The sequence below is a fragment of the Perca fluviatilis genome, chromosome 16 (genome assembly GCF_010015445.1).
Source record: "Perca fluviatilis chromosome 16, GENO_Pfluv_1.0, whole genome shotgun sequence".
Taxonomy (NCBI): Eukaryota; Metazoa; Chordata; class Actinopteri; order Perciformes; family Percidae; genus Perca; species Perca fluviatilis.
Genome location: NC_053127.1, coordinates 22333326 through 22360727, shown reverse-complemented (window position 1 = coordinate 22360727; position 27402 = coordinate 22333326). Strand labels below are relative to the sequence as shown.

Sequence of the window (27402 nt, the reverse complement as noted above, 5' to 3'; positions counted from 1 at the left end):
TAATATCTTATTAATATAAGATACATTGACAGAATAATACAGTATATATAGTTGGTCAGAAGTCCCAATGTCTATAAAAATACAAAGTAATACATATATAGGCAATACATGTAGATTGCCTTGACTATATATATATATAATATATATATATATATATATATATATATATATATATATATATATCTTCCACTGCCCCAATGCATCCTTTAGATTGAAAAACCTGTTAAACTGCAACCCATTTACATTTTAATACAAAACAATAAACTGTAAAAGAACAATTGAAAAACATCTAGTATCAGTTATTTTTTTTCAGAATGATTTCAATGATCACTCGATCACGCCCACCGCTGCTCACATCGTAGCTCCTGCTAATTTAATACATTTCCTCAGTGAACAACACACGCAGTATTTATCCCCTTCTCGAACCCACTCCCACTGCCGTACAGCCAAATTATTTAAATCTTTCTTACAGCATTCCACCTCAGTTCCATTTTCTCGTTCCCATCATCTGAGTGGCCGGTCACATACACAGCACATGAAAGCAATGACTTGACATCACTAATTATCAGGGTTGGCACATATGCAGCAGGTCCGTCATGATATCACACTGAGAGGTAAATGTGACTCGAATCAATTACTTATTACCCATTTGTCTTTTACAATCTACTCATTTCACACTCTCTCTGTGCAACCTCCTCGTAAAGAAACACAAACATACATGCCTCTCTCCCTCTTCTACTACAAAAGCACAGAAGCCTGTCCGCTTTATAGCAACAATACGAGGCGATAAAGAGTAAAAAAGGGAAGTCTGCAGAGAGAAAGGGGAGAGGTGATAATTGGATGACAAAGTTCAGGCTGGTGCTTTCTCCGCATTTAGTCTAGCTCGAGTTTACTCCGGCATAATAAAAAAATAAATAAAATAAACACCTTCATAATACTCAGGCTTCACCGTCTCCACACCTGCCTCCGTTTCATATTCAGATTTTTTTTTAAGTAGTGGAAAAGAAACACCACTCCTCCCCCCCAGCATGATAATCACTGTTTATCACTGCTCTGTCATTAAGGTTTATGAGACAGGATGTGTGAGCGTGAGTGTTTCGATGAGATGGTGAGTGTTTCTATTATGTGCATGCACGGCCTTGCCTTTCTCTGAAGTAGGCTCAGACTTAAGCCCTGCTAGAGGAAGCTGGCGTTTCCCCTACATTCTTATAACAGCGGCGGCCACCCACCGCCGGAAAACTGCCCCGAGTGCTAGAAAAATTTAGGAACAATGAAAATTCTTCATCCGGCCACATTTAACACCCAAAACAAACAATTGTACAGTAATTACAGTACAATCGTCCACATTAGCAGACAGCAGAGAAGTCTAAACTGATACTGGCGCTGGCAAGAAGACTTGAACTATGCCTTGGAATTACAATTATGGAAAAAATGTTAACATCATAAGACATTTTTTCCCCAGGTAACGACACAGAGGCAGGTCTGAAGTAGGTGTGTTGAGATATCAGAATTTGTCTTGGTATAGTTTTTTATCAATTAATTTTAGAAAAACACAGGTAAGGGTTAGGCAGTGCTTTTTTTTGTATCAAATTTAAAACCTGACCCTGTGTTTTTCACAAAGGGGGACTACATGGCGACTATTACACCCTCATTATACAGACATCTTCAGGCTTTAGACAACCAACCTCAAATTCGAGAGCAGTAGCCATTTCATCTAAATCCTGCTCACAATTCTTCACATTTGTGTTCATTTCTTTCCCGCGTGCCCTTTCCCTCCCTATTTTACACTTTCTCTGTGGCTCTGGAGTGTGATAGGGAAATTATAGGCCTATGAACATTTGCCCTGGTTCAGCTACAATTAGACCTCATTTTAATTAAAGAAACAGAGTGCCAATTACCCTCATACACATAGAGAAATGGAGACAGAGGGGAAGAACAGGGATAATGAAAAAGAGGAATGTGAGAAGGGGAAGAGATGTTAGAAGGATTTACAGATGACAAAAAAAAAACTAGATGGGCTTATTAGTGTGTTTGCCAATATTAGAGCTACCTCTCAATGTCATTTTTTCCCCAAGTGCTTGGTCAGCTAACATGAAGCCATGACATGCTGATAACAAGTTGGTGTCATTATAATGTATTTGCGCTCAATACTTTCCTTTTGCATCACATCTTCCCAATGCAACTATTGACATGAACCACTTGTGCAGCTTTATTTTAACACAAAATCTTTTTACTTTTTCATGAAGTAGTTCAATAAATACAAGACATGAAAATGAAATAGATCATGAATTGCTAAGCAAAGGAATCTCATCTGCTTGCATAACATTCGTTTGGTGGTTTGGGACTTAAAGCTGCTCCCTTCCATGCTCCATGCCATTTGTTGATAGGGGAGTTACTGTCCTCCAGGTATAACTTAGAACCTTGTGTGATTTGAGGGTAACTGCTAGCACATGTTCTAAAATTTCCAAAGCCAATACCCTAAAATCAGACATGTGTATGGGATGATCTGGTGCCTCGGGCAATTTAATACCTAGCCTACATGTTTCGCATTTAAATTAAAACGAGTAGTTCAACATGTTGGGGAATATGCTTATTCGCTTCCTTGCCAAGAGTTGGATGAGAATATCGATACCACTCTCATGTCTGTACCGTTAGCTTATCGCAAAGACTGGAAACTGCTAGCTTGGGTCTGTTCCCGTCTTTGTGCTAAGCTAAGCTAACCGGCTGCTGGAAGTAGCTTAATGTGGACATAAGAGTGGTATTCTCTAACTTGGCAAGAAGCCAAATAAGCACATTTCCCAAAATGTTGAACCATTCCTTTATTGAATCCTTCATTTTCTCTTTATAGTAACATTAGCAGATGTTTCCAAGAGATGCCAATATTCATACATGGCTAACTATAGGTAAAATGAATAAGGTTGTCTGATAGATGTTTGATGGATTAAAGCTGCTACTAGAAAAGTCAGTGAAGCGTATTTTGTTTGTTGGGAGTCTTTAAATAATTCCTTTGCAGAAAATTATCCCATTCATTATGTGATAGGAACGATTGTTCTCCAGGTATTTTTGAGCATGTTACAAAGAATATCGTTGGTTAATCTTTAAAAATGCTAATTTAAGATGTATTTGGCACTCAGGTTATCTACCATAGTGCACATGAAGAATCCAAATGGAAAAAAATGGGAAATGATTTCTCTTCACGAGCTTTCCAGCCAGCTTTGTTTCTGTGAGTGTAGGTAAGTGTATGCACGTGAACATAACAACTTTTGCACTGAATGTGTGTGAGCCCTGTTTGTGTGTCTTTGACAGAGTTGTGTCTACTGAGATTAGACCTCAGCTTCCTTTAGTTCCCATCCCCTTCCTGTCTCCTGGTCTGGTGGAGGGACGGCCGCCAACAAGCACATCACTCACATGCACAGCAACCAAGCAGGACGCATTGACCCCTCGTCTGCTGCATAACAAAAGCCTTCTGTGGCACGTGTCGATGAGCTCAGCAACCTTAAGTGTGTGTCGTGGAGTAGGGAGATGAAGAAAGGGTGTTAATGTTTGACACTTTTTTGCTTACTTGTCTGTAGGGACGCATATCAATATGTGTTGTGGTTGGTCTCTGTCCCAGGACAGGATGTGACCTAGCTAGGCAGGGAGCTTGATACTGGACAGAAACCAAAGATGCCACACTACTGTGAATGACTCTGACTGACCCAAAGCACTGAGTATTGACTACAGGTCATCACAGATTCACTGGGCAGAGCCATCACATTAATCATTTCCAGTTATCTCAGAGTCCTTTAGCTAACAACTAACAAATTCACTACAACACTGAAACTCTTTTTAAATGCTAGCTGTTTTTCAGCTGAACATATGCTCTGATCCCCGGGAAAATCACCTTTTCCTTTGTAGATCAGTGTTAAACAGTTTAGATCTGTGTATTATAACAGAGGAAAGTATTTTACAAAAAGCTTTTCTCTGGCATTGGAACACAAAAACAAAATAATACAGATACCCAAAAGTACATATATGATTCATTGCCATTCCCTTTTCATTAAATAGTGGTGGTGATGGGTGTGGGTTCGACATCAACCAATGTGTCCCTGAGCAAGACACTTAGGCTGAATCCCATTTCTCTGTCTTACCCCATCCCCTTACCCTTTCCCCTTAGTTTTGCGCGTTCACGTAGGCCTAAGGGCTATCCCAATTCTCGTTTTGATCGAGGGGTAGGGCTAAGGGGAAGGTCTAGATACCCCTTAAAACCAAGCAAAGTCGCAAGCTTACTTGAAAGCAAGGGGTACCCAGAATACACTGACCAGATCGACCAGAGAGACCCATAAATGTAAGTATTTTCGGCTTAAAGAATTTATTTAAAAATTACGACAGTCTTGTTTTGTGCTCTATACATTCCTGTACGTACATATTTGCAACCATGTTCTTAATTGAAACGTTTTTAAAAATCAACAGTTTGCTACGCTAACGTTACACTGCTGATTTGCACAACAGTCCCGCATTTCTCTGCCTTGAATGGACTCCATGCATGTCTACAGTTTTAACTAAACTCCATTAGCAGCGAATTTCGTTTGATATCAGTGCATAACACTACTTGCTTTGGAGACATCGATACGTGCTTTACATTTACCGTCCTGTATCACACAAAGGGACGCCTGAGGAAACCCGGCAGCTGATCCACTTTCGGGCTGAAAACGATCAGAAGTTTCTGCATTCATGTTGTAGCCATTCATTATTGTATTGGTACTGTATTATTGTAATCATTTCATTCCTGTTCATGTTGTTGGTTATGATACAGGACACTAATGAAAGAAATTTGGTTGGAGGGAAAGGTTACTGGCCAACAGGCATTAGACTGGGGTCTGGAATTTCAGAAGAGCTGTAGTTTTTTTGTTTGTTTGTGGTCTTGTGGGTCTTTTTTTAGTTTTATACATTTGAGTGCCTTTTTTTATGTGTGACATGTAAGTTACGGTTCTAATAGTTGATAATGGTTCTGTAATATAATATATTTTATATAATGTTTTTGCCGGTTATGTTTACTTTATTGGGCAATAAAGACAGCTTTTTGTTAAAGAAAGTGTTTCTGAACATCAATGACATTCAAAACAGTGATAACTGAAATAGATATACAACACACCATGCAGTGTGTATAAAAATATTTATTGCAAACAGACCTAAGTATGTATGATGACGTAACCAAGTGGTGTCTCATTTCATTACCACTCGGTTTTGAGGGACAAGGGCTAGGGGTAAGACGGAGAAATGAGATTCAGCCTTAACCCCTAGTTGCTCCAGAGGTGTGCAACCTCTGATATATAGCAATTGTAAGTCGCTTTGGATAAAAAGTGTCAGTTAAATGACATGTAATGTAATATAATGTAAAAATCTGGTAAAGTGTAAGTCACACAAGTTCAAGGCCAATATTTACTTTAATCACAGTGGTATTAATAGTTTTGACCCTCACATAAAATGAGAGGTTAAGGTTAAAGTTAAGAGGACGTGAGACATTGACTTGGTTCTGTGCCTTTTTATATAACAGCCTACGAGTAATGAGTTTTGACCCATGGTGTCAACTGCTGAACAGCCTTTCTCCCTCAGACAAACAAAATCCACATAGCTGTGAGGCCAAACATACTCCCAAAGAGACTACACCAGATAAAAAATGATCTACAGAGAGGTGACATATTTGACAATAAATTAGGGTGTAGTTATGGAATGTGATTACTGTTTGACATCTGCCCAAAATTAACTGACTAATATTGGCAAGAAGTTAAATTTATTTCAACAACAGCAAGAAAGGGAAAAAACCTTACTTTCTTTTTTTCTGCCCTTGTGTTGACTTTGGGTCAAACTGACCCGTTTTCAATTTTTGTTTTATATCAGAAAATATGGGACGTAGAAATAAGCGCTGAAAATGTGTAGAGGAAAAATTTAACAATTTAAAACGTTGGAAAAAGCAAAAACAAACACGTTGAAAAAATAAGTATTTTTTTCAAAGTTGACGAGAAGACAACACAAGGGTTAAATCCTTTATTATTCAGAATTCAGTTCTAAGTAGGCACATTTAAAAACTCTGAGCTCGAAACACATAATTCGCTGCACTATCCCTCATACCGTGTGATTGACTAAATTGCCTTGCTTTACAGCACATTTCAGCTATTTCGGAATATTGATCTGCCACTGAGTGAATTCACCTCCCGCTACTTCCAATTAAGGGCACCACTTTCTCAATCCCTTTTCAAAAATAACTAGATTCTGTGAAAAACTGAAAGGCTTCTAGAGAACATCGTTGCAGGCTATGCCAACTCCCTGGTGGCTTCCTGATACAGAATCCTATGAGGAGGAATGAATTAAAAGGAAAAGTTAAAAAAGACTTTTTATCAACTCAGTATATTTTAGGAGGGTATGCTGCACCTTTTAAGACCTCTGCTTTTCCACACAAGCCATGCTGTCTTTAAATAAAGAATACTATGAAGTAAAAAGAGACAACACTTGAGATGATGCCAAAATTAGAACGAAGACAAACTAGTAGTGTGTGATCTCTTGCTTTTGGGGGTAGACAAGCAGATTCTTCATTTCCACTGTAACCTGGAGACACTAATTTCATTATGAAACTCCATGACTTGGGCCTTCTTTTTTTTTTTTGCCAGACGACTAACCCAAAACCCAAAGATATCCCATTTACTATCATGTACAGTATGACAAAGAAAACCATCAAATCCTCACATTTGAGAGTGTGGAACCAGGAGATGTTTGGCATTTGTGCTTTTAAAAATACTAAAACGATTAGTTAAAATGGTTTCCGATTAATTTTCTCTCAAATCTATGAATGGACTAATCGTTGCAGATGTATCCATGACATTTTGTCCCTCCTAAAACAAACTTTCCACTCACACATTTTGTCTTCTCTCTTCATCCATAATTTCTTTACCTTAAATTCTCTTTCTAAAGATGACAGTGAGTGAGTTTACATGACCTAATTAAGCAGTTTTGCTACTAGTATTTTTCATGTATAAAGGGAATATGAATAACCAGATTTCTCTGTGCTCATGTAAACACAATATCCCAAATATGATCATAACCAGAGTAAACCTAATAACCCGGGTTATTCATGTGCATGTTAATACACTCAATTATAATAATCCACAGGCTTCTGAACTAGACTATATTAACTAAATGCCTAAGATGTAAATAAATAGACAAAGCATTCCCCACCAATATTCAACATTCTATTGTATTTCTGTATCTAGTTTAATTTCCTACACTTAATCCTACCTGCTACTGTCGATAAGAGGCCATTTACTTGAAATTGGGGTCACATGTATTGATTAGTATAGCCAGTATAGTCTGACAGTATTAAGGGAATGTACATTACATTACTCACTTTTATTTAATTAAAAACATATGCAGCATGTGCAAACATGGAGAGATGAGGAATGCCTTGTTTTAGTAAGCGTGTCCCATCGTTTAATCTTAAAAACCTGTGCTGAAACTTCCTCTGAGCTTGAAAAACGTGTATTTCTTTCTTTACAGGGACCTTGACTCTACAAGATTGAAAGGCAAGTGCCTTTGTAAAACAGATGTGACCTGTACAGCACATTTTAGCACTTTAGTCTATTAAAGGACAATTTCTGTGATGACGGTCTTTATCGGCATGCTTTTGGCAAAAGGTTTTACTTTGTTAGATGTCGTCAAAGATTATCGTCTGTACAATTGCAGAGTAGAAGAGGAAATGAGCTAAACAGAAACTCAAAGCCAAACTCATCTACTTAAAAAAAAAAAAAAGAGGTTTAGATTGGGAAATGGTTATCATCGAGTGATCACATTTAAAGACAATCTATCATCCTAGAAAAAGAACATAACTAAGACAGAAAGCTGCCAATATGTTTTTGTTTTTTATACCACAGCACCAAGACCCTTATGGAACAAATTCAGGTCTGACAACTTTATACAGACACCTCCCTGGGAGCTATCATACATCATCACACTGTGGTCAGAACTGGCCTCTATAAACAAACTAGCCTCAAGTTTCTCCTTCATAGAAGGCTTGAAGGCAGCTGATCGTCTGTCAAGTCAGAGAGCTGAGCTGTGTCATCGCAGCAGAAGAAGCACCATGAGAAAGTGCAGGATATGTGCTTGTTTTCAAACACGTTCTTTATCCTTCAAGAGGATATTCATTGTCTTGTCTTCTCCTGTCCAGGGGGAGACCTGAGGTCAGGGTCAGTCATAGACTGGCACCCCTGCAGGGCGGACACTTTAGAGACATGCAGTGCTGAAATCTGGGATGGTCTTCCTAAGCAGCAGGAGACTCTGCCAACAATTGGAGCAGATAGTTTGTCAGAGAACTACTGGTATAGATTAATTATTAGCAAATGTATGTCTTGTGTCATTTAATCATGAACAGAAAAGACGTTGGAACGGGTGTTGATGATAGAAGAACCATCTAATATCCTACAGAGTTGCAGCAGCAAAATTAACTTCCATTGTTAGTAGGGCGATTAATTAAACATTTTACCTCGATTACGATTAATGAACGATTATTTTGTTTTGTCTGCATACTACACGTGGTAGTATGTTTTTAAGGGGAACGTACATGAATACACACATTGGGAAAAGTATTAACAGGATTAAAAAAAACAAATAACCGACATGGGCAAATTACGTCGGCTAGAGGTTCTGAATATCGGTTTTGATTACTTTCCGATTAATAGTGATGCACCGAAATGAAAATTCTTGGCCGAAACCGAAAACCGAAACAAGAGGAAACCAAGACCGAAAACCGAAACCGAAACACCGAAAGAAATTAAGCCAATTATTAGTACCATTGCATTTATGGCTACGACTGTGTACTAACTTTAAAATCAAGGCATTGCAATTGTATAAATTAATATTAAAGTTTAATAAAAAAAATATCTGATAGTCACATACAGTATATAGTAGCCTAAGAACAGAATAGCTTACCTATTGTTATTATTATTATTTGAGGCACTTTCTTGCAGGATTTCACTTAACATATCAGACAACGAGGGTGCATGCCCCTCATCTGGTGCAGAGAGACAAGTCTTTTTTTCTGCGCGCTGATCTCTTCCTGCGCTGGGCGCTCCGTTCGGCGCTGCTCGTCTCCGTCTCCACGCGGGTTCTCCGCATCCATCGCGGCCTGGATCATTTCTCGTGCGCCCTGCTTTATTTCCGCATCCAAGTAATGGTCTTTATAACGCGGATCAAGTACAGTCGCGATGAAGTGCAGAGGATCCGAATAGATCTCACTGAAACGTGTGCTGACAGACTCTAAGAGCGTACTTTCTTTATTGTTTTCACTCCGTGGTCCGTCTCAACCTCTTTGCTTAGGAGACGCTTTGCAGGTGGAACGGATCGGGTACTGACACACGTGCAGGTCGCGGTTTCTGTTTGCGTCATCACAACATTTTCGGCCGTATTGTTTCGGTGATAAAAGTATTTCGGCCGAAAACCGAAAATGCCCTTTTGGGCCATTTTCGGTGGCCGAATATTCGGTGCATCCCTACCGATTAATCGTCCTTAGAGATTGTGATCAAAACAACCATGGAAATGTGAACTTTTATAAAATGATATATGATAGGTTACCAATCCTATTTGGCATGATAAAGAACCCACATAGCTCTATCTACTGCTGTGATGAGCCCCAAAAATGTCTACTGCTGTACTTATAACAGAATTGCTATCAAAGCCTTTACTAAAGCAGAATCTACAATTCATTTTTTTGGAGAAACAAAATCTTGGAGAAGAAAATGCGCGCACGCACACACACACGCACACACACACACACACACACACACACACACACACACACACACACACACACACACACACACACACACACACACAGCTTTCAGTGACTAATCTGCAGTGGGAGGTGGACAGCTTGAAGCCAACAGTGCAGACTCCAGCTAAATAAACCATCTAAGGATTGACACATCTAAGTAGAGATACAAGAAAACAGACTCTGTGAAAATTTTCTGTTGTATTCTGACACATCACACTTTTTTATATTCAAACATCAACAGACACACTGCGAGCTAATTCTCTTCATCAGCCTATGCGTTGCTCTTCCAAGCCTGCGACTGGGTGTTTGTGTGGCGTGACCGATATATCTAAAATAAAGATAGAATCATCTCTTTAGATGTGAAGCCATTTAGTTGAGTACAAAGAGCATAATTTTCCGTTATTGGCCAGCCACGTTATGTTTTCAGCAAGGGGTGAATAGAGTAATTCACCAACTAAATTACAAAACCACACTTTAGTCCAATCTCTGAAAAACTGACAGATTTTTAATAATACAAAGTCTCTTCTTCAAGTGGTTGGATAGAGTAGAGTAAATAAGGCAATCACTTAAAAGCACAGTGATGTGTAAAAACATGAGGGAGAGAACATTTTGTGTGCAGCACTCCTTAAAAATATATGATACCAAGGTGCCAAAAAGGTGTTTAATGCTTCTTTAACTGAACTGACCCACTCCTATTTGTAGCATGACTCCCTCTTGAAGCTCTTAGCTGTGTGCAGGCTGTAGGAGGGCAGCTAGCGTACAGGAATGTCTCTGTTATGCCGTTGGTTCAGTGCGGTATATGAAAGCAGGCCCTGGGAGACATACTGAAGCTGTGTGCGTGCATAAAGGTGGACACAAAATGTTCACATGGGTCTCTAGGTTGATGTCGAACCAAATTAATTGCATTTTAACTTAAAGCGACCATATCAAACACAAGATGTAGGTCAACCTATGACGCAGGGAGGAAAATATACCAGACTCAAATCGAATCAAGCCTACTGATGGCGCATGCTTCAAGCTGAGACATTTTCACATCAAGGTTGCTTTTTTTAAAATCAATTCTTGCACATCCAGCCACATGTCTCGCCGGCCTCATGTTGCTTTTTACCCCCTTCAAGATTTCATTCCATTCTTTTAAATGTGACGACAAAACACCACAAGGCACGTGACAACCATAGCACGCAGAAATGCTTCACAAAGGATTTTTCGCTACACAATGCTCAGTGTGCCTCTAACAGCTGTGATTAATGCGTAAGATAAATGAGAAAGATGGACCTGAGATAAATACCTCCTCATTTGTTCCCCCCCTAATTAAAGGCCTTTTTAATCCCTTTGTTATAATCACATTTTCATCCCATCGCATATATCGCACATCTCTGGCCCCAGGTGTGTATGATTACAGAATGCAAATAGGCAATATACATACTTTGCTCATTATGCAGTGTGCAGACGTGCACATTACTTGCACCCTCCTAGCCCTCTTTGCACTCTTTCCATTTCGTCGACTTGCGCCGGTCTCCCCATCTCTCCTTGACTCACTTCAAAGAGAACCCCCATCCCTCTAAAAGTCCCATTCTCCTTGGTGCTTATGGCTGATAGGCTGTGGCCTCATTCCCTCTCTGCTGCAGCCTGTCCCCATTGTGTCCCACTCTCAGAGAGTAGCGTGTGGGTGGAGGACAGACTGGCTCTCCAAAGTGAATGCCTGACATGGATGTATGGGCTGGGGGTGTATCCTCTCACCGAGCTAAACTATCATCCACCTGCAATTCTCGGCTGCCATATGCATCCTTCACAGCGACAGAAAGACGTGGACTGAGAGTACTTGTGGCACTCGGATGCCTGTTTAACTCTTGAGGAAGCTAATCATCGGATTGAGGTAGTGAGGGTGATGGGCTACAGGCTTTCAGAGAGGGGGGAGGTTGCTTTAAATGCAAATCCCTTTCTTATAAAAATCGGTTCCGTTTAAAAGGATTTCTGGGAAACGATCCACACTTCCACGGCAGGGGAGACAGTCAGCAAGAGAAAACAGTACAGCACCAGTCAAACATCAAGGAGACAGAGGACGTGGAAAGGGTAGCAAAAGAAAAGGCTACATGTCTGTGAAAGAAGGGATTGAGGCTCAAGTAAGGCCTCCAAGATAAAAACATCCTTTCTGCATTTAAGACACTTAGTGAGTTTTAGTTTAGATTGAGAAGCATTATGCCATTCATCATGCTAGGTATGTCAACGAGGAGATAGGAGGTAATAAACAGAAGAGACATTGTGTAGAAAATGCGAGAATATTTAAGCTTTTAGAGGGATGATGTCAATCTTTCCCTCCACCTAAAAGCGCTTTATCAGCAGATTACATAAATATGCCTTGATTGTTTGAATTCCCTTTAAAAGAAGCCTGCTATGTTGTATGACTAACTGATTATAAGCAACTGGTGAGTACAACCATCAGCAGAAAAGCCTGGACTGATCAGTCTCCCCGAGTTGGTCCAAAAAGTGCCTCAGAACACACCGAAGAGACGAGACGTAATACGTCTCCATAACAGCAGGTGGCGCTAATCTGTATTGTTGCCCAAAAAATGAAAACCGGCAGCTGATTGGACGAACGCGTAACATGAGTTTGTTTTGTCCTGAAATTCAAAGCCAGACTGTCATGGCGGCTCGTTCAGAATACAATCTCATATTGTACTAAAATAGTTCACTGAAACATGTTTCTGAAAACATTTTATGCGAGACATAGGCCATGCAGTTGCTGAATCTGTCTTCATTTCAGATTAACAAAGGTCAGTTTAAAAGATTTTTGTCAGATTTTGAGAGACTCTAGTCATGCTCATTCCGCTTGCCATTTCCGGGTGAGTCCGACTGAACATGTCAGGTCGGCCAAAATGAAGGCCGACAGCCCCTCAGACGGACGACGGCACGGGACACACGGAACAGACTCGAGTCACTGACCTCGCCAGACTGTCCAACGGCCGATTATCGGGTTAGTGTGTCAGCGCCTTAAGGCAAGATACAGATGTGCAGTGGCTTTAGGGCTGTATCGGTTTTCGATACCTTTAAGGTGTCGACCAACAGTACTAAGCAGTATTGAACCTTCTCTAGTCAAGTCTGGGGAAAAAATAAGATTTATATGGTCTTGCTTGCAGCCAATCACCGCCAGCATTCTTCGATTTAATGAGACCTGTGATTGGCTCACTACTGCAGCAGCTACAACCCATACAGTCTGTGGTGAAGTTGAATGCATTTAAACATTTTTTAAATGCATTTGTGTAAAAATCATTAGGATGGGTAGGAGTGGTGGTAGCATTTTACGCAACTGAATGCTTCGATTCACATGATGGGTATCGAATGAAGTAGGGAAAAAAAGGTAGCAAACGAAGTACTCTGTTGGTATCAGTATCACTTTTATGGTACTGGCATTTTATAAGCAATACCCAGCCCTAACTGGCTTCCCTCGCTTCTTCCACCCAACCACTACCAATCAAGATCACTGCCCAACATTTTCAGCGAGCCTGTGCTTGTGGGGAAGTGTGTGCGTCTTTGTCAACCCACTCACATTAGAGCATGGCGATATATCCGCTTTTATGATTTTTTTTTTTTTCCCTCATCAAATATGTATGAAGATATTGTTTTTAATTTACAATGCTTTAAATCATGTAACTCTAATGGGAAATGGGAATGTATTACTCCGTTATCACATTACTCCCACTTGGCCCATGGCACATCTACTTGTAGCTGTGTGAGCTCATTGTTCAGGATGGAGGCAGCAGGTGTGCCATTTCAAGTGCAGAACAAAAGATGTTAATGAAAACTCTTTTGTATAAGTTTGATTTGGTTTGGCAGAGTGTGATATATGGAAAAAAAACACACTGCAGTGTGTAAAATTTACAAGAGACAGGAGGACACGTCACCCCTCTTTCCATCAGCAGAGGCTAAAGCCAGTTTTACAGTTCTGCGCAGGCTCCACGCAGAGCTTTTGCCGTAGCCTACGTAAGTGGCCTGAGGTTTATACTTGAGCGCTGGTGTGTGTGTCGAGCCGGCATGTGTGTGTGTGTGTGTGTTAGCTTGTTATTAGCAATTAGCTTTGGAGCGAGTACGAACTCTAGATTCATAGTGAGAGAAACAAAGTGTCTCCCCTGTGTTTTCTGACTACGGTGGGAAATCTGTTGCAGGAAAAGTTAACCATCTCCTTGATTTCATGTTTATGGAGAAGGAGAACCAGGAAATGAGTTGGGGGAAATGCAAAGCTACCAAGCCATGGCCGAGCGTCGCTGCGACGTTTAGTTACATTTTTCGAGAGGTGCGCGTCAGGCTACGTAGGGTCGTCTGTACGCCGTCGATTCGACACACAACCATAAAATGGTCTTAAAAAGTGCTGTTGATGTTTTTCAGCCTAACAACAAGTCTGTCTTCTGCTTAACAAATCACACTGGCAGCTGCACTCTGTTGTTGCAAACCATGTGAAACGATGATTTGTAAATGGAGGGAGGTAACGGCTGCAGTAACATAGCATTTTGCAGAAGCAGATGATTGCCAGGATATAGAAAGCTAGATTTACAATGCTGTAAAAACTATAGGCACTAAGTGCAAGCCTCCCAGCCAAAAATAATCAATTTTGCTAAAGACAACATCAACTTCAGAATCTCAGCTGTTTCTCAACTACAACCGATCGACAGGTTTCATGTACCCATGTAACAAGACTCTTATGGTGTATTTCCATCTACTCGTTTCTGTGCACATTTTAGTATTCCACGTTCAAAAAAACCTGAGTGGAAACACAGGAAATAAAAAAAATAAAATGCAACGAAGTGCAATGGAAACAGCTCTTCTTCTGAAATAATGAATGGCAAATTGACTTGAGAATTGGCGCCACTACAAACTGTTTCTCTTGATTAGGACAACTCCTACTATTTGCATTACAGTAGTACAGTAGTAATTCAGTAGCAAAAGTTCTCAAAAGTGGTTCAAGCCATGGAAATTAAACAGGACATAACAGAATATGTCGTCCACCGGGTTGAAAATTTGTCCTCCGAGTTTAGATGAGTGCCGACAAGTTTGCATCGCTTCTGAAAATGATGGTAATATCGTTGCAGCTCTGGACCTGAGCAGGTGCAAAAAGACTGCAGTGCTTTTGTCACTGGCTGCATCTTGCCACTGGTAAGAGAGAGAAACTGTATGTGCAAGGAATAACGAGGGGCAGGGAGAAAAACAAAATGGGTACTTTACAGGTTGAGCTTGTGTGTGGGAGGATAAATAACATTTATAGCTTACATTTATAGTGTCAAATGTTTTTAAAATTGCAGCAGGTCTACATTAGTGAGAATTATTAATACTGGATAAAAAGCTTGTGCCTTTTCAGTTTAAGTTATAGTATTCTGTACGTGATACATTTTTTATTTCCAACTCGAGGCAGAAAAAAAGTGTTTGGTTTTTCTCTGTGTGTGTGTGTGTGTGTGACAATTTGTGTGCATCTTCATTTCAATTTCCACCCAAAAGCTTGTTATGAATTCCCAGCCAAAGTAATTATCGGATCAAGAGGGCTGCTTTTTAATCTTCATGGAGACAGAAGGACGAGAGATCCATGTGCTGAACGAGCAAGTGGTGTAAGTGAGTCATTTATCCTTTAGTTGGAAAAGGAGGAGAGATTTGGCAGCTGTGATCTTCATCTTCCCTCCCATCAGTTCATTACAGAATTCCCTACTAGGTGGAGAACAAGGGGGAGGATGATCCAGAGCGTGCTGGCAGAGGAGCAGGCCATTACCCAAGATACGGAAACCAGACATCTTGCTCACACTTGGCAGGACACAGATGTTCTGGAGTTAGTCGGCAAGGCGCTACGACCCATCAGCTCCCGATATGTCTGTCCTCCATATCGAGCCTGTGCTGCACCTGTTTGGAACCAGCATCTTGTAAACATCGGCAAGGGGGGGGGGAACGAAGCCAAGTTGACTGAGACTATTCTTGATTTTCTAAAAAGGGATTGTTTGATAATTCTGCTACCAACAGCCTGCTGAGCATTACTATCCACACAGATCGGAGATTAAAAGCATCTCTTTTGTCTCGGAGAAAAAGACCGAGGAAGAGAAAGTCAGAGTTGAGTCAGAGGTAGGGCCCCGGCTGAAGTACAAGCTACACCTCCTCTAATCGGCTGCGCCTTGGCTCCCAGAAAACGGAGTAAATGTTAAATGTCTGGGGAAATCCCAACCTTCTCTCTTGATATACAAAGTCAACAATGTTTTTTCCTGCAAGAATTCAGACTCTCAGTAGCAGTAACACCTTCTTTTGATGGGTGTGTGTTTGAGCTGCAAATCTAAGCTTCAAAACATCCTTCAGAAGACCCGGGGTGATCTCACGTACTGTATTAGTAGAGTCTAGATAGTAGAAGTTATAGTGTAAGTCCACCCCTCCAAGAAAAGGCATGTTGTACCAGCGGATACGTGACGCCCAGACTCAAACCAGAAGCAGTTGACAGATTCATGTTCCTGCCACAGAGTATGTGAAGCCATGCATGTTCATGATGTTCCTGTTTACAGCAACTATGGATTGGAATGAACAAACTTGGGGAAAGGTTTCACTGTTAAAGAGACCATTGTTTTCATGGCAAATTAATTTTTTTTGTCACAAAACACCTACCTTATTTAGCAGTACAAATTGGGAACTAGCCAGAGAAATGGCTGTTGTGTCAACGTTTTGTATTAAGTTAATGCACGTATGTGTGTCCAAGGTTTTCCCCGCCATTATGAGGTTTAGGTGCAGCACCCGAGCCATTTTGGGTGGCACCTAAGCTGAAAATACTTTTCTCTGATCTGATGATTGTAGTTGGTCCCCCAGTGGACTTCTTTAGCTTTAAGTTTAGTCATTAAGCTTTTAGAGTGTTATTTATTTGTTATCTGCTCTAGCTTTTCCAATGTTTTTTAGACACAGATATTGTAATAATAACGGTCCAAAGTGATAGCAAAAGAAAGGCAAAACTACCACAGAGACTCAAAACACACGCAGAAAAGAAAACAAAAATGACCAAAAAGATACAACAGTGAACACAACTACAAGTTGATGCAAAACCACACAAAATGTATGGGAAAATTGCTTCTTTTAAAAAAAATAACAACGTAACATTTTCTTGAGGAATGACGCCTAAACCCCTTGCCAAATACGCACACCTAAGTCTTCCACCAAACACTGGTGTCCATTCTTCTTCACATTGTGATGTTAACTAGTGAGGAAAAATGAGACTAGAAAACATGCTTGTTAAGCCACAATGGCATCCTGAGCAGCTGTGTGTAAACCTAAAACAGTACCTACCAGCAACAGCATGATGGAGAATAAAGAGTAGTCTTCACTCTTCACAAAAACACAACAGCATGCAGCCTACACAACAGTAAGGTACTTTTAAAAACCCTGCAGATCAACAGGTCTTACAGAAACCCAGTTGTGATCCTTTGATCCACAGTAAAACATAGGCCCAATATTTCCAAATACCTTTTTTTTTTTTTTTAATCAAAGTTTTTACAGAAACAAAATTTGCACCATTTACCAGCCAAATGATGTTAAAATACGCAAGTGGCTGGTAGATTTGCTTCATTCACCAGCCAAAAAAATGATCTATTGAGTGGCTGATAAAATGTTAACATTCACTAGCCATTTGGCTGGTGGATGAAAAAGTTAATTTGAACCCTGGAAAGTTGTCTCTACAGCATTCTTAACAAACTCAAATCAGTTTTCAATTGACTTCACAGCACTGAAACTTCCCCATTATTGTCACAAAAAGACAGAGACATGCCAGGAGATAAAAATAAATGAACACCCAGGCCTTCTAGTTGATTCTGATTTGTCAATGTGGCTCACTGAGGCTCAGTCTTCCACCCATGCATTTTAAGCCAATTATCCAGACACTGGCCCTGTTGTTATGCTGATGATGCCGATCTATACACGCCTGTAAAACCAGACAACTTGAAAGCATTATTTTCTTCATTATGATAGCTAATTTCAGTCCTATTTGTCCCTCCAGGGTTCACAAAGCTGATCCAGAACAAATTGCCTGTTGATGCCAAGACTGCTGCCAGAAACTAATATAAATCATGCTCCAGATTATATATTTGATACTAAGTGTTTGATGTTTTTTGCTCCAAGCTGAATGTAAATGCTAAAATGTGTCACATAAATCTCTACATCTACATCAACCCACAGAAAACCACATCAGCCGTGTATGCCTCAATGCACTGAATGTCCTTATATTATTGATTTTAGGGTGAGCTGGTTAAGGGTCCTGAGGGTAAAAGTGATAACTAGGGTGACATTAAAGCGATAACTAATAGTGACTAGATCTTAGAAATGGACTTCCAGACAATATCAGGAGAGGAAACCAATATGTTTTGTAATTTCTTTGGCAACACTGTGGAAGACACTCTTTTCAAAATAAGATAAATAGCCCACTGCCAGAAGAAAAGGGAAATCAAATCATAATTGAATGCACATTTCCATGGTGGCACTACTACTGGGATTAATGTTATGTCTGTAACATGCAGTAGGCTACTTTTAATCAGTGAGGTTGCAGCCACATCCTGCCATGATATTTCTAAGATTATGTCCATGATATTTAGGTTAAGTTCTTGCGTATCTTTGCATAGCATGCTCTTCAAATTTCTTGTGGTTTTATTGCACTCCCTTTTTGGCAAGGAACAGGATGTAATACAAATTGGATATCTCACTCAGCCATTCAACCACAGAAAAACAAGTCCAGGCAGCATTTGAAAGGAAAACTCCGGACTCACCTTCCTCTGCAGAAGCCAGAAGAGCCCAGTCCAGGAAGATGCACCCCAGCAGAACAATGATCCTGTATGTCAGCTCCATAGTTCTGTCACTAAATGGTAAAAAATGAACCGACTTCTGTTTTGCCGTAAATTAAAAATCAAGTGGCACTGGCAGCTCGGCTGTGCACTGACTGACCGCAAACCAGTCCGCATTTAAAGTGGACTTCAGTTCGGAGAGCCTCACACAACACTGCAGTAAAAAAAAAAAATACACTTTTGCTAAGTGCGGATTCAGACGAATTGTGAATCTAAAAGCACGTTTAACTGGTCGGCCGCAGCACCTTAAATAGCAAGTGTTAGCACGGACTCGAAACTTCTATGAATTGTCCAACTTTGTGTTGTGGTGAAAGTATGGGCAGAAGAACAACAGTCAGAAACATGCTTCAGCGTTTCAACTCCTCTTCCACCTCAGTCCTCTGTCAGCACAAGGGGTGCATGGTCCAAACTTGTTGTATCCTCGGCTTTGTGCTCCATGCGACTTCTCCCAAATTCTCCCCCTCAGCCTGATGATCGAGCAGCCTGAATCCGCAACCAGGGCACCTCACTGCATATGTGTTAGTTGCAGAGATACTCCTCCTTATCAGTCGGTTCATACCTACTTCCACATCTTCTCGTCATGTTCGGCAAAACAATCCGCGAAAGTGTGTTTTTCCTTTTTTTCCTCTTAAAGCACCAGACTATTAGCTAGGGCTGCGGGGGGAGAAAAAAAATCCACGAAAGGTGGTGGGGATACTGCGCGACACGTCTAGCCTGGCCTGGATTAACAGGCGAAAATTAGACTGAAACTGGGGTAAATGTTCTCTGGATAAGTCAGCAGACTGGACCAACAGCGGCTACTAAAAGTTGTGCGCTAAAGTAGCTCGTAGGGCTGACACTGTACGTTGGTCACTGAGGACTTCATCACCGCATCAAAGCCGGAGTCGAATGGCACCAGCAGCAAGCTCCGCCCACTACGTTTCCATAGCAGCAGAGTCAAGTGCAGAGTGCACTCGATAAGATACAGGATTTCCGGAGGGCGCCTTCACAATAAAACCCATATGACAAACATTTGGAAAAAAAAGAAGGAATATTCACTATTAGGGTTAAAGAAACGATTTAGTTTTGTTTTATTTTCTCAAAGTGACCCTTTTGTAGGCTATACACTAGGCCTGAAAATGAATGGAAATTGTATCAAAATTGCAAAATGGCTTACTGCCTTTTCAAATCGCAGGAGGCGCAATGTTAAAGTTTTTAAATTGTTAAAGGCGAAATGTGTCAAAATTATTATTTTCTAAATTAAATAGCGTGATGCTATAGATAGGTCCTTGCCCAAACATCATGTTCTACAGACTTAAGAGAGCCTAACATCATTGTTTTGTACACATCCCCGCAAAAATCACACCATAATCACTTAAATATGTTTTTCAATGAAAATTAGAATGATGCTGTAAAGATTATCATTCCCTCTAATATCGCAAATCATATTGCAGTTGCAATAAAATCATTCAACCCTACTATACACAAGATTTGCAAAGGTATACCTGATCATTGACCCCACAGCAGCAAAATCAAAGTTTCACAGCCGCAAACAGAAGCACAAAAATAGGTATAATTAAGGGAAGTAGCCTGATAAACTAAAACACTTTATACCGTATTTATACATCAAAGAGCAAGAAAAGTCATTGGAGGTATATACATCATCCATGCTGTAAAACTACAATAATCATAAATAAATACACCTTACATAGACACTAAACAAATAATTCTGATGCTAAAACATTGCTTGGAACAATAAGAGCTGTGTTGACGATACCTTTTTCAGCCCATGTACTTGTTCCAGTCATCCAGATCAATCCGTTGGTCATATAAGTTGAAGGTGGCTTCCCAAGGGGCACATCTGATTTCAATTCTTAAAGCATGCACTGAAAAATCACTGTAAAAAGTAACTTATCCTGTAACCTTTTTTCTACAACATCAGCAAGGTGGTTCTAAATGTAGGTACTCTCCGGCTTTGGCACCAACAGTAAACATTTGGAACAATTCCACTTTACTGTCTCCAATACAGATGGTGTCTAATCCAAATGGATCTCTCTTATTTCTTTCCACATGGAGCATGGTTCAGGTTAAAACACAATGGGCAAAGGAAAGCTTAATGCTTTTATTTTGACAACAAATTCACACGACTTCCGGTGTTATTTAGACTATTTCTGTGTGTCTTGACTCCAAAACAACAATTAAATCCGTCCTATCTACAAGTACTGGCATGCTGTAAACTGTCCTCTAGATCAGGGATCTTCAACAGGGGTCCGGGACCCCCAGGGAGTCCTCAGAGTCACTCCAAGTGTTTTCAAAAATTAAAAAGTCTAACATGATTCCAACATATTATTAGCAAATATAAATCCACTGATGGTAGGCTTACTGGCCAGTAAGTAATGTAGTCACTAAGGTAGCCATCCACAGATACAGTTCATCCCAAAGGATTGACTGTTTCACATTTGTTTCACATTTAAGGGTTAACATTAAAACATGATTTATAAAATTTGAATAACTTAGTATTCTATGCAACAAAAGGTATCTATAAATGCTTTAAGCTGCCCTAAAAGTTATTGTAGGACCAGATTAATATGTAACTTCATTTTATACAATGCATGTAGTAGAGGGTCCCTGATCTGTCTCTCTTTCAATTAAGGGGTCCTTGGCTTAAAAAACGTTGAAGACCCCTGCTCTAGATGAAACCTGCAGGTATAGGTGGTGATACAATCAGCCCAGTCACTCAGATTGGGTCCAATATCCAGAACTAGGCGCGATCTGAGTCCAGTTGGTAGGGAAAGCAATCCGATTTTGTACTAATTCTTTATGCTGACCAAAATCTGAAATATGTTTGGTATAATATGTAATGACTCCCCATTTTGGGCAAGTTGGAGCCACAGAGTAGCAACAGTATTGAGGATACAGCCAGTCCTTCAAGGACTCTGCAGGGCTGATCACTTCTGGCCCTGGGGATTTGATACAGTAGGCTGTGTGGTCTGCAGTTGGGGTCAAATCTGCCAAATACAGATATACCAACTTAGTAGGCTACATTACCTGACTCATGGTGCAACCCTGCTGCATTAATGCCTTTGGCAGATAAGACTGAATGGGTTTTCTTGCAGTTTATTGAATAAATATAGATTTAGCATAATAAGCTCTGCTAGCATTAAAAAAAAAAAAAAAAGCTCTCATGCATTTGTGCATGGTCTTAAATGTGCATGCATTTCTGCAGCTAACCATCTGAACACAGCATATTTTAATAAGAGCCATAACATTACCCATTCATTACATCAGTGTCACAGCACTGCCTATTTTCTTATTTAATTAATGGGTGTTTTCCTCAAGGGGAACTGAATGGAATCACTTTTTGAAGACGATCTGGGAGAGACAGCGGCATAAATAAGAGAAAATGCAAATTTTAAGTCTAAATGACAAAATGTAAATAAGACATTAGCATTTCAAGCTCACTAACAAGGCCAGACCAATGTTTAATTTTGGTAAGGCAAGACCAGTCTTTCTTGGTCTCTGGGTTCAACTTGTGTTGTCACCTTTTTTTCTAACGTCTGTAAAGCAGAAATTTTGAGTGTAACACATTTCATTTATCCATCCTTTTGAAATCGCCACATATGGTGCAACGCTGTATCTCCCAAAAGAACGAATCTGAAAACAACAGACTATCATGAGATCTATGTGGCACAAGAGAATAAGTCTGATTGTTATTATTAAGAATATATATTATAGCCCAACATCATTACCTGTTTGTCTAAGTATTTGGAAGTTTTTTTATTTTGAAAGATAAGTAAGTTCATATGACATGAACATCACAGCGTGATTTGTCCTTGATTTTTGTTTTGTTTATAAGATAACCTGTGCTGCTTTGATTTTCCTGTTGTATTTGTGTGACGAACTGCACTGCAAATATTGTATGGCCACAAATTATAATGAGTTAAGTCAATAAGAAAGGTAATCCTGACTCCGTAAGAATGCTTGTTGCAACAACTGCCTTTTCTTTTCCCTTCTGTTCCTTTGTTACAGTGATATGGTAGTGTCTTATTTAAGTGGATAGAAACTCAAAACAGCAAACATGAAGGCGATGCTTAGGGGTATTCAACTAACCAAAGCTGTCACTTTTACTGTATGCAGTGCATGGAAATCTGTATAAGCTTTAATCAGGCTCTCACTTCCAGCACTGGCAAGCTGCAGTGGGAGCTTCAACAGGAAATAATTTAAAAAAAAAAAAACGAGACGGAGAAATGTCCCTGGGAGGTTACATTTTTCTTCTTCACACAAAGTCTATGATTTGTTGAACGTCTTGAGTGTAAGAGAAAAGAGCTTTGGAATCAGAGTGACCTGATAAAACAAGGCTATTCGTCAGCTGTGTGTCCACGCAATGCTTCTTTTGGCAGAGGCTGTGTTAACTTATAAGATACCTGACTGTCATCACAGTTTAACTGAATTGACTTTGGTGATACCCTGACTTTTCATTTAGTGGCATCAGCAGGTCAAAGTTTTCACTTATCCACTGAGATATCTCATCATCTACTAGATGAACTGACACCAACATTTAAACAGACATTCATGGCGCCTAGATCTTCTATCCTGCTGACTTCAGTGATCCCCTGACTGACACACAGAGACAATGACATGGATGTGGACTCTTAGTATACACATATTGTTAGCATTTTTTGGATTCATTTTGCTCAAAGCCATTTGACATGTGGACAGGATGATCCATGGATTGAACCATCAATGACCCTACATCAGTGGCTCATCCCACTCTGTCTGAGCTATACAGCCCTGGTTGCATTTACAGTTTGTCCATGTGCATCCTTTTGGGTAGGGACATGCACCAACTTTATAATGGGCAAATGCATGCAATGACCTAAATAGCTAAAACGTATTTGAAAGTACACTACTTGCAGAAGAATGCAGGAGCTCCTTTCTTGACTCACAAAAGAATCACTAGATGGACATTTTCCTTTTTTATTTTGTTCTGTCACTACACAGAGAAAACAGAAGCACTGCCTCCAGTAGGGTGACTGTGGTTCAGGTGGTAGAGCGGCCATCTACCAATCATACGGTCAATGGTTTGATCCCTGGCCCTGCAGTCCCATGCCGAAGTGTCCTTGAGCAAGACACTGAACCCTGAATTGCTCCCAATGCTGTGCCATAGGTGTGTAAATGTGTGTGAATGATTATCTGAGCAGTTGGCATCTTGTATGGCAGCCTCACCCACAGTGTATGAATGTGTGTGAATGGTGCCTGTACAATGTACAAGCGCTTTTTATATATATATATATATATATATATATATATATATATATATATATATATTTATTTACTCTTTCGTAAATATGTATTTGGTATATTATTTCAGTGGGCACATGGGTGTATTGGCCAAAGCATTTTCAATTTCTAACGCCAGCTTATTCCTATATGCCATCATCCTAATATTGGGATCCTATGTCATCATTGCTACTACAAAGTGAAAGTGTGCATTTGGCCCAGGTGACATTATAAGTCTTCCTGGGCTAAGCTCTGCCCTTGCAGATGCAGCTTATAAAAGGAAACCAGAAGGCTGTATATTTTAAAAATGGCTGTCATTTTCCTTGTTGGTGCTGTGCAAAACCAAAATCTTCGTCACTTGTCATTTTCCATTAATTTCAAAGTTGCTGAATATTAAATGCAGAAGTTAACATTCCTTTGAAGCCAACATGCCATGTTTTAATTAGCGGAATGGGCATAGAGTAGACATTTTTCAACAGAAGTAAACATCTCAAAATTCCCATAATTTCAGTATAGAAATATCTTCTGTGGCAGGTATAGCTACAGTGTGGTGTTTTTTCTTTTTGGACAGATTATCATAATGAAGCTTTCAGAGTCACAAAAAGGCAAAAGAACCCATAAGGCTTAATCCAACATTAGTCTGAGAGCTCTGGTACAAAAACACTGAAGTCAGTATTATCCAGCTCTTTTCAAACAGCATAAAGCAGCATCTTAACAGTGAACCCTTGCACCACACCCTGTGCACACTAATCTGAGGATGAATCATCTGATCTTTATGCAGTCGATGTGATATACATGGATAACGAGCACTGAAGCAGCCAAAGTGACATCATCTGGAGCACAAGATATAAACAAAGTGTTGAACTCAAGTTGTCCTACACAAACAGTTTGATGGGTGCCAGCTGGGACCTCATGGGTGGAGGAGCAAAAAAATAAAAGAAGGCGACAAAGATTCGGTGAGTAGAAGGAGGAGAAGAAGGCAGGCTAAAATGAATAATAAAATATGAACATGGAAAGGATCTGTGTTTGATCCTCTGCTGCTGGCTGTAGCTGTCATGTTGAAATCAAGGTTACAAATGGTGGTGACAACCTCCTGTGTGTGCAGCCAAAGTGTTTGGTAGACAGATTGAAATGTCTGTGACTAACAGTTCCTATTGCAGTTTTTGACACTCCTTTAAAGAAACATGGCTGCTATATAATCATCCTGGATCTAAGAGGATTATTTTGGCCAAATGATTGAATCTGAGAAGAAGGATACAGGCACACCCATCGGAAATCATGAAGGTATAGAAAAATGTTGTAAATGGGATGAATTAATATATATGTGGTCCTATTTACTGAAAGCTTTGCTGTGTACCACCACTCATATATACATATTTCCATGAGACCTCAGCACTTATTGGGATAATCTTGAAGTCTGGGGGTGTCTACTACAAGTCAGGACTACAAGTTAAGGTTCAGGGATGACTGATGAGTGAAACACCTGTGTGCCTTCAAGCTGATAATATTGGCTTGGAGTTGTGCGATAACTTGTGTTGTACTGAAATGCTTTACTGCTTTAGTGCAGAAGCATATGAGCAGTTTTGAGATGACTGCTTTGAGATAATTTTTCTTTCCAACACTCACAAGACACAGACGTCATCCGTTATTTAATCCAAATCCAGGCCTGTCACTGCAGCTCTAGACCCCATAGCAGCAGGCACAAAGAGGTATTACTCCATTACCAGCCTATTGTGAAACAGGCTGTGAATAATTGCCAATGATACAGTAATGGGACCAAGTTGCAACACATAATGACTATCACCTTGTTCCCACTAAGATTCGTGAGATCGAACACTTTGACAATTATCCCGCTAATTTCACTCCGCCAGCTTTCTTGTTTCATCGTGTTTGGACTGAAATATGATTCTAATAACTTGCTTGATTTAATTATTCCATTTGGAAGCTTTGAAATCATTTCTCATTCCTCCTTAGTTTAAAATGACTGTCTGCCCTGCCAGTAAAGCAGGATACTGGCAATGAATTGTGCGCACATCTGTGACATATACGGTTTGAAGATTTCCTAAAACATGAATCACTTTACAAAGAGAGTTTATCCAGTGAGTCAGTTACTTAATTAAGAGGACATTTCAAGTTCTAACCACATTGCTTTGGCAAATTTTATAATAATCCATCTGTGAGGCATCTGTCTTGCTCTCGGATCCAACTGTGCATTCTCCCACCAGCTTGTGGGTCGCTGCATTACATGCCCTGTATGTAGTATAGAGACCTGTTAATGGCTGATAGGAGGATGACAAAACGTGTGGATGGGAGTAACCTGATGGCTGTAAGGCCTTAGATACATACCAGCTTGCAGGTTTAAATCCTGTTTATGACCTTTGATGAATGTTCTCCCCTCTCTCTGTCAAATCCTTTATATCACTTTCAGGTGTCACAACCAGGTGATTGATGTGTTGAATTTCATAAATACCTCAGCCTCCATCAACCCTAAAAGTGGTTAAGAAAATGGATGAGGATTTTACCTCAGTCATTTAAACTCCTTACACATTTCACGTTTCCCACTTAAACAGGTGTAAGGGTGGGATAATAATCTTATGCCACATTGTCTGAGTTTATTCAGGCTCTTCATATTCAAACCCAGACTTTTTCTACCTGACTTCACCAGACATTTTGTGCATCATTTTATTCATCATTTAACAGTTTGGATTTTTCTTAAACAGAGATAAGCTGTGTGTCAGCCTGTGGTTCATTTATCAAGAGGGCCTCTTGTTTGTGACCACATTCCCCAAATGGATCTTTAAACAACCACAACTCATAATTTAGGGCTGTTTGACCCTTTGTTAATGCACAGTACCGATATGAGTAAACCATAACCATACAGCATCGATAAACAACTTACAACTTAGGTGTGTGGGCAACAACAGGTCAAATTATTTTATTATATTATGTTTCATGTTTTGTTAGTTGGACTAGTATGAGTTTTTTTTTTCAATTTTCTTAACATTAGAATCACAGATTGTGCCTAACTGATCAGATGCCAGAAATATGCCTCAAGCCTGGGGCAAGGGATATATGCTGCACCCACACACATGATATATACATAGCACCCACACACACAGTGTGATTGTCTACCTGTTCGCACACACACACACACACACACACACACACACACACACACACACACACACACACACACACACACACACACACACACACACACACACACACACACACACATATCTAATCAAACAAAAGGATCCTCATTGTGTGCTTTTCTAAAGAGAAAATAGTTCCCCTGATGAGAGACAGGGGTGCGGGCGGAGCGCCTGGCAAATAGGAGCCACAGCATGTATGTGGAAATGCAGCTGAGGAGCTTGTATAAGCAGCTGAAAATGGAGAATGAGTGCCCTCCCCTGGTTGTACATGTTGCTTTCGTGCAGCCTTCACCTGTGGAACCGTGAGGCATCAAATCATCAACACAAATAAAAAACAAGGCTGCTGAGTCCA

General features: G+C 40.1%; 1 protein-coding gene across 1 annotated transcript in view; it reads right to left on the bottom strand.

Annotated features, from left to right (window-relative positions):
• Window positions 1-19532, bottom strand: part of ephb4a (eph receptor B4a) — a 40008-nt gene extending 20476 nt beyond the window's left edge. Inside the window, exon 1 of the mRNA XM_039777803.1 lies at window positions 18562-19532. Within this exon, the coding sequence (XP_039633737.1) occupies window positions 18562-18640 (79 nt within the window). The 5' untranslated portion in view covers window positions 18641-19532. The remainder of the gene's footprint in view (window positions 1-18561) is intronic.
• Window positions 19533-27402: the final 7870 nt, after the last annotated feature.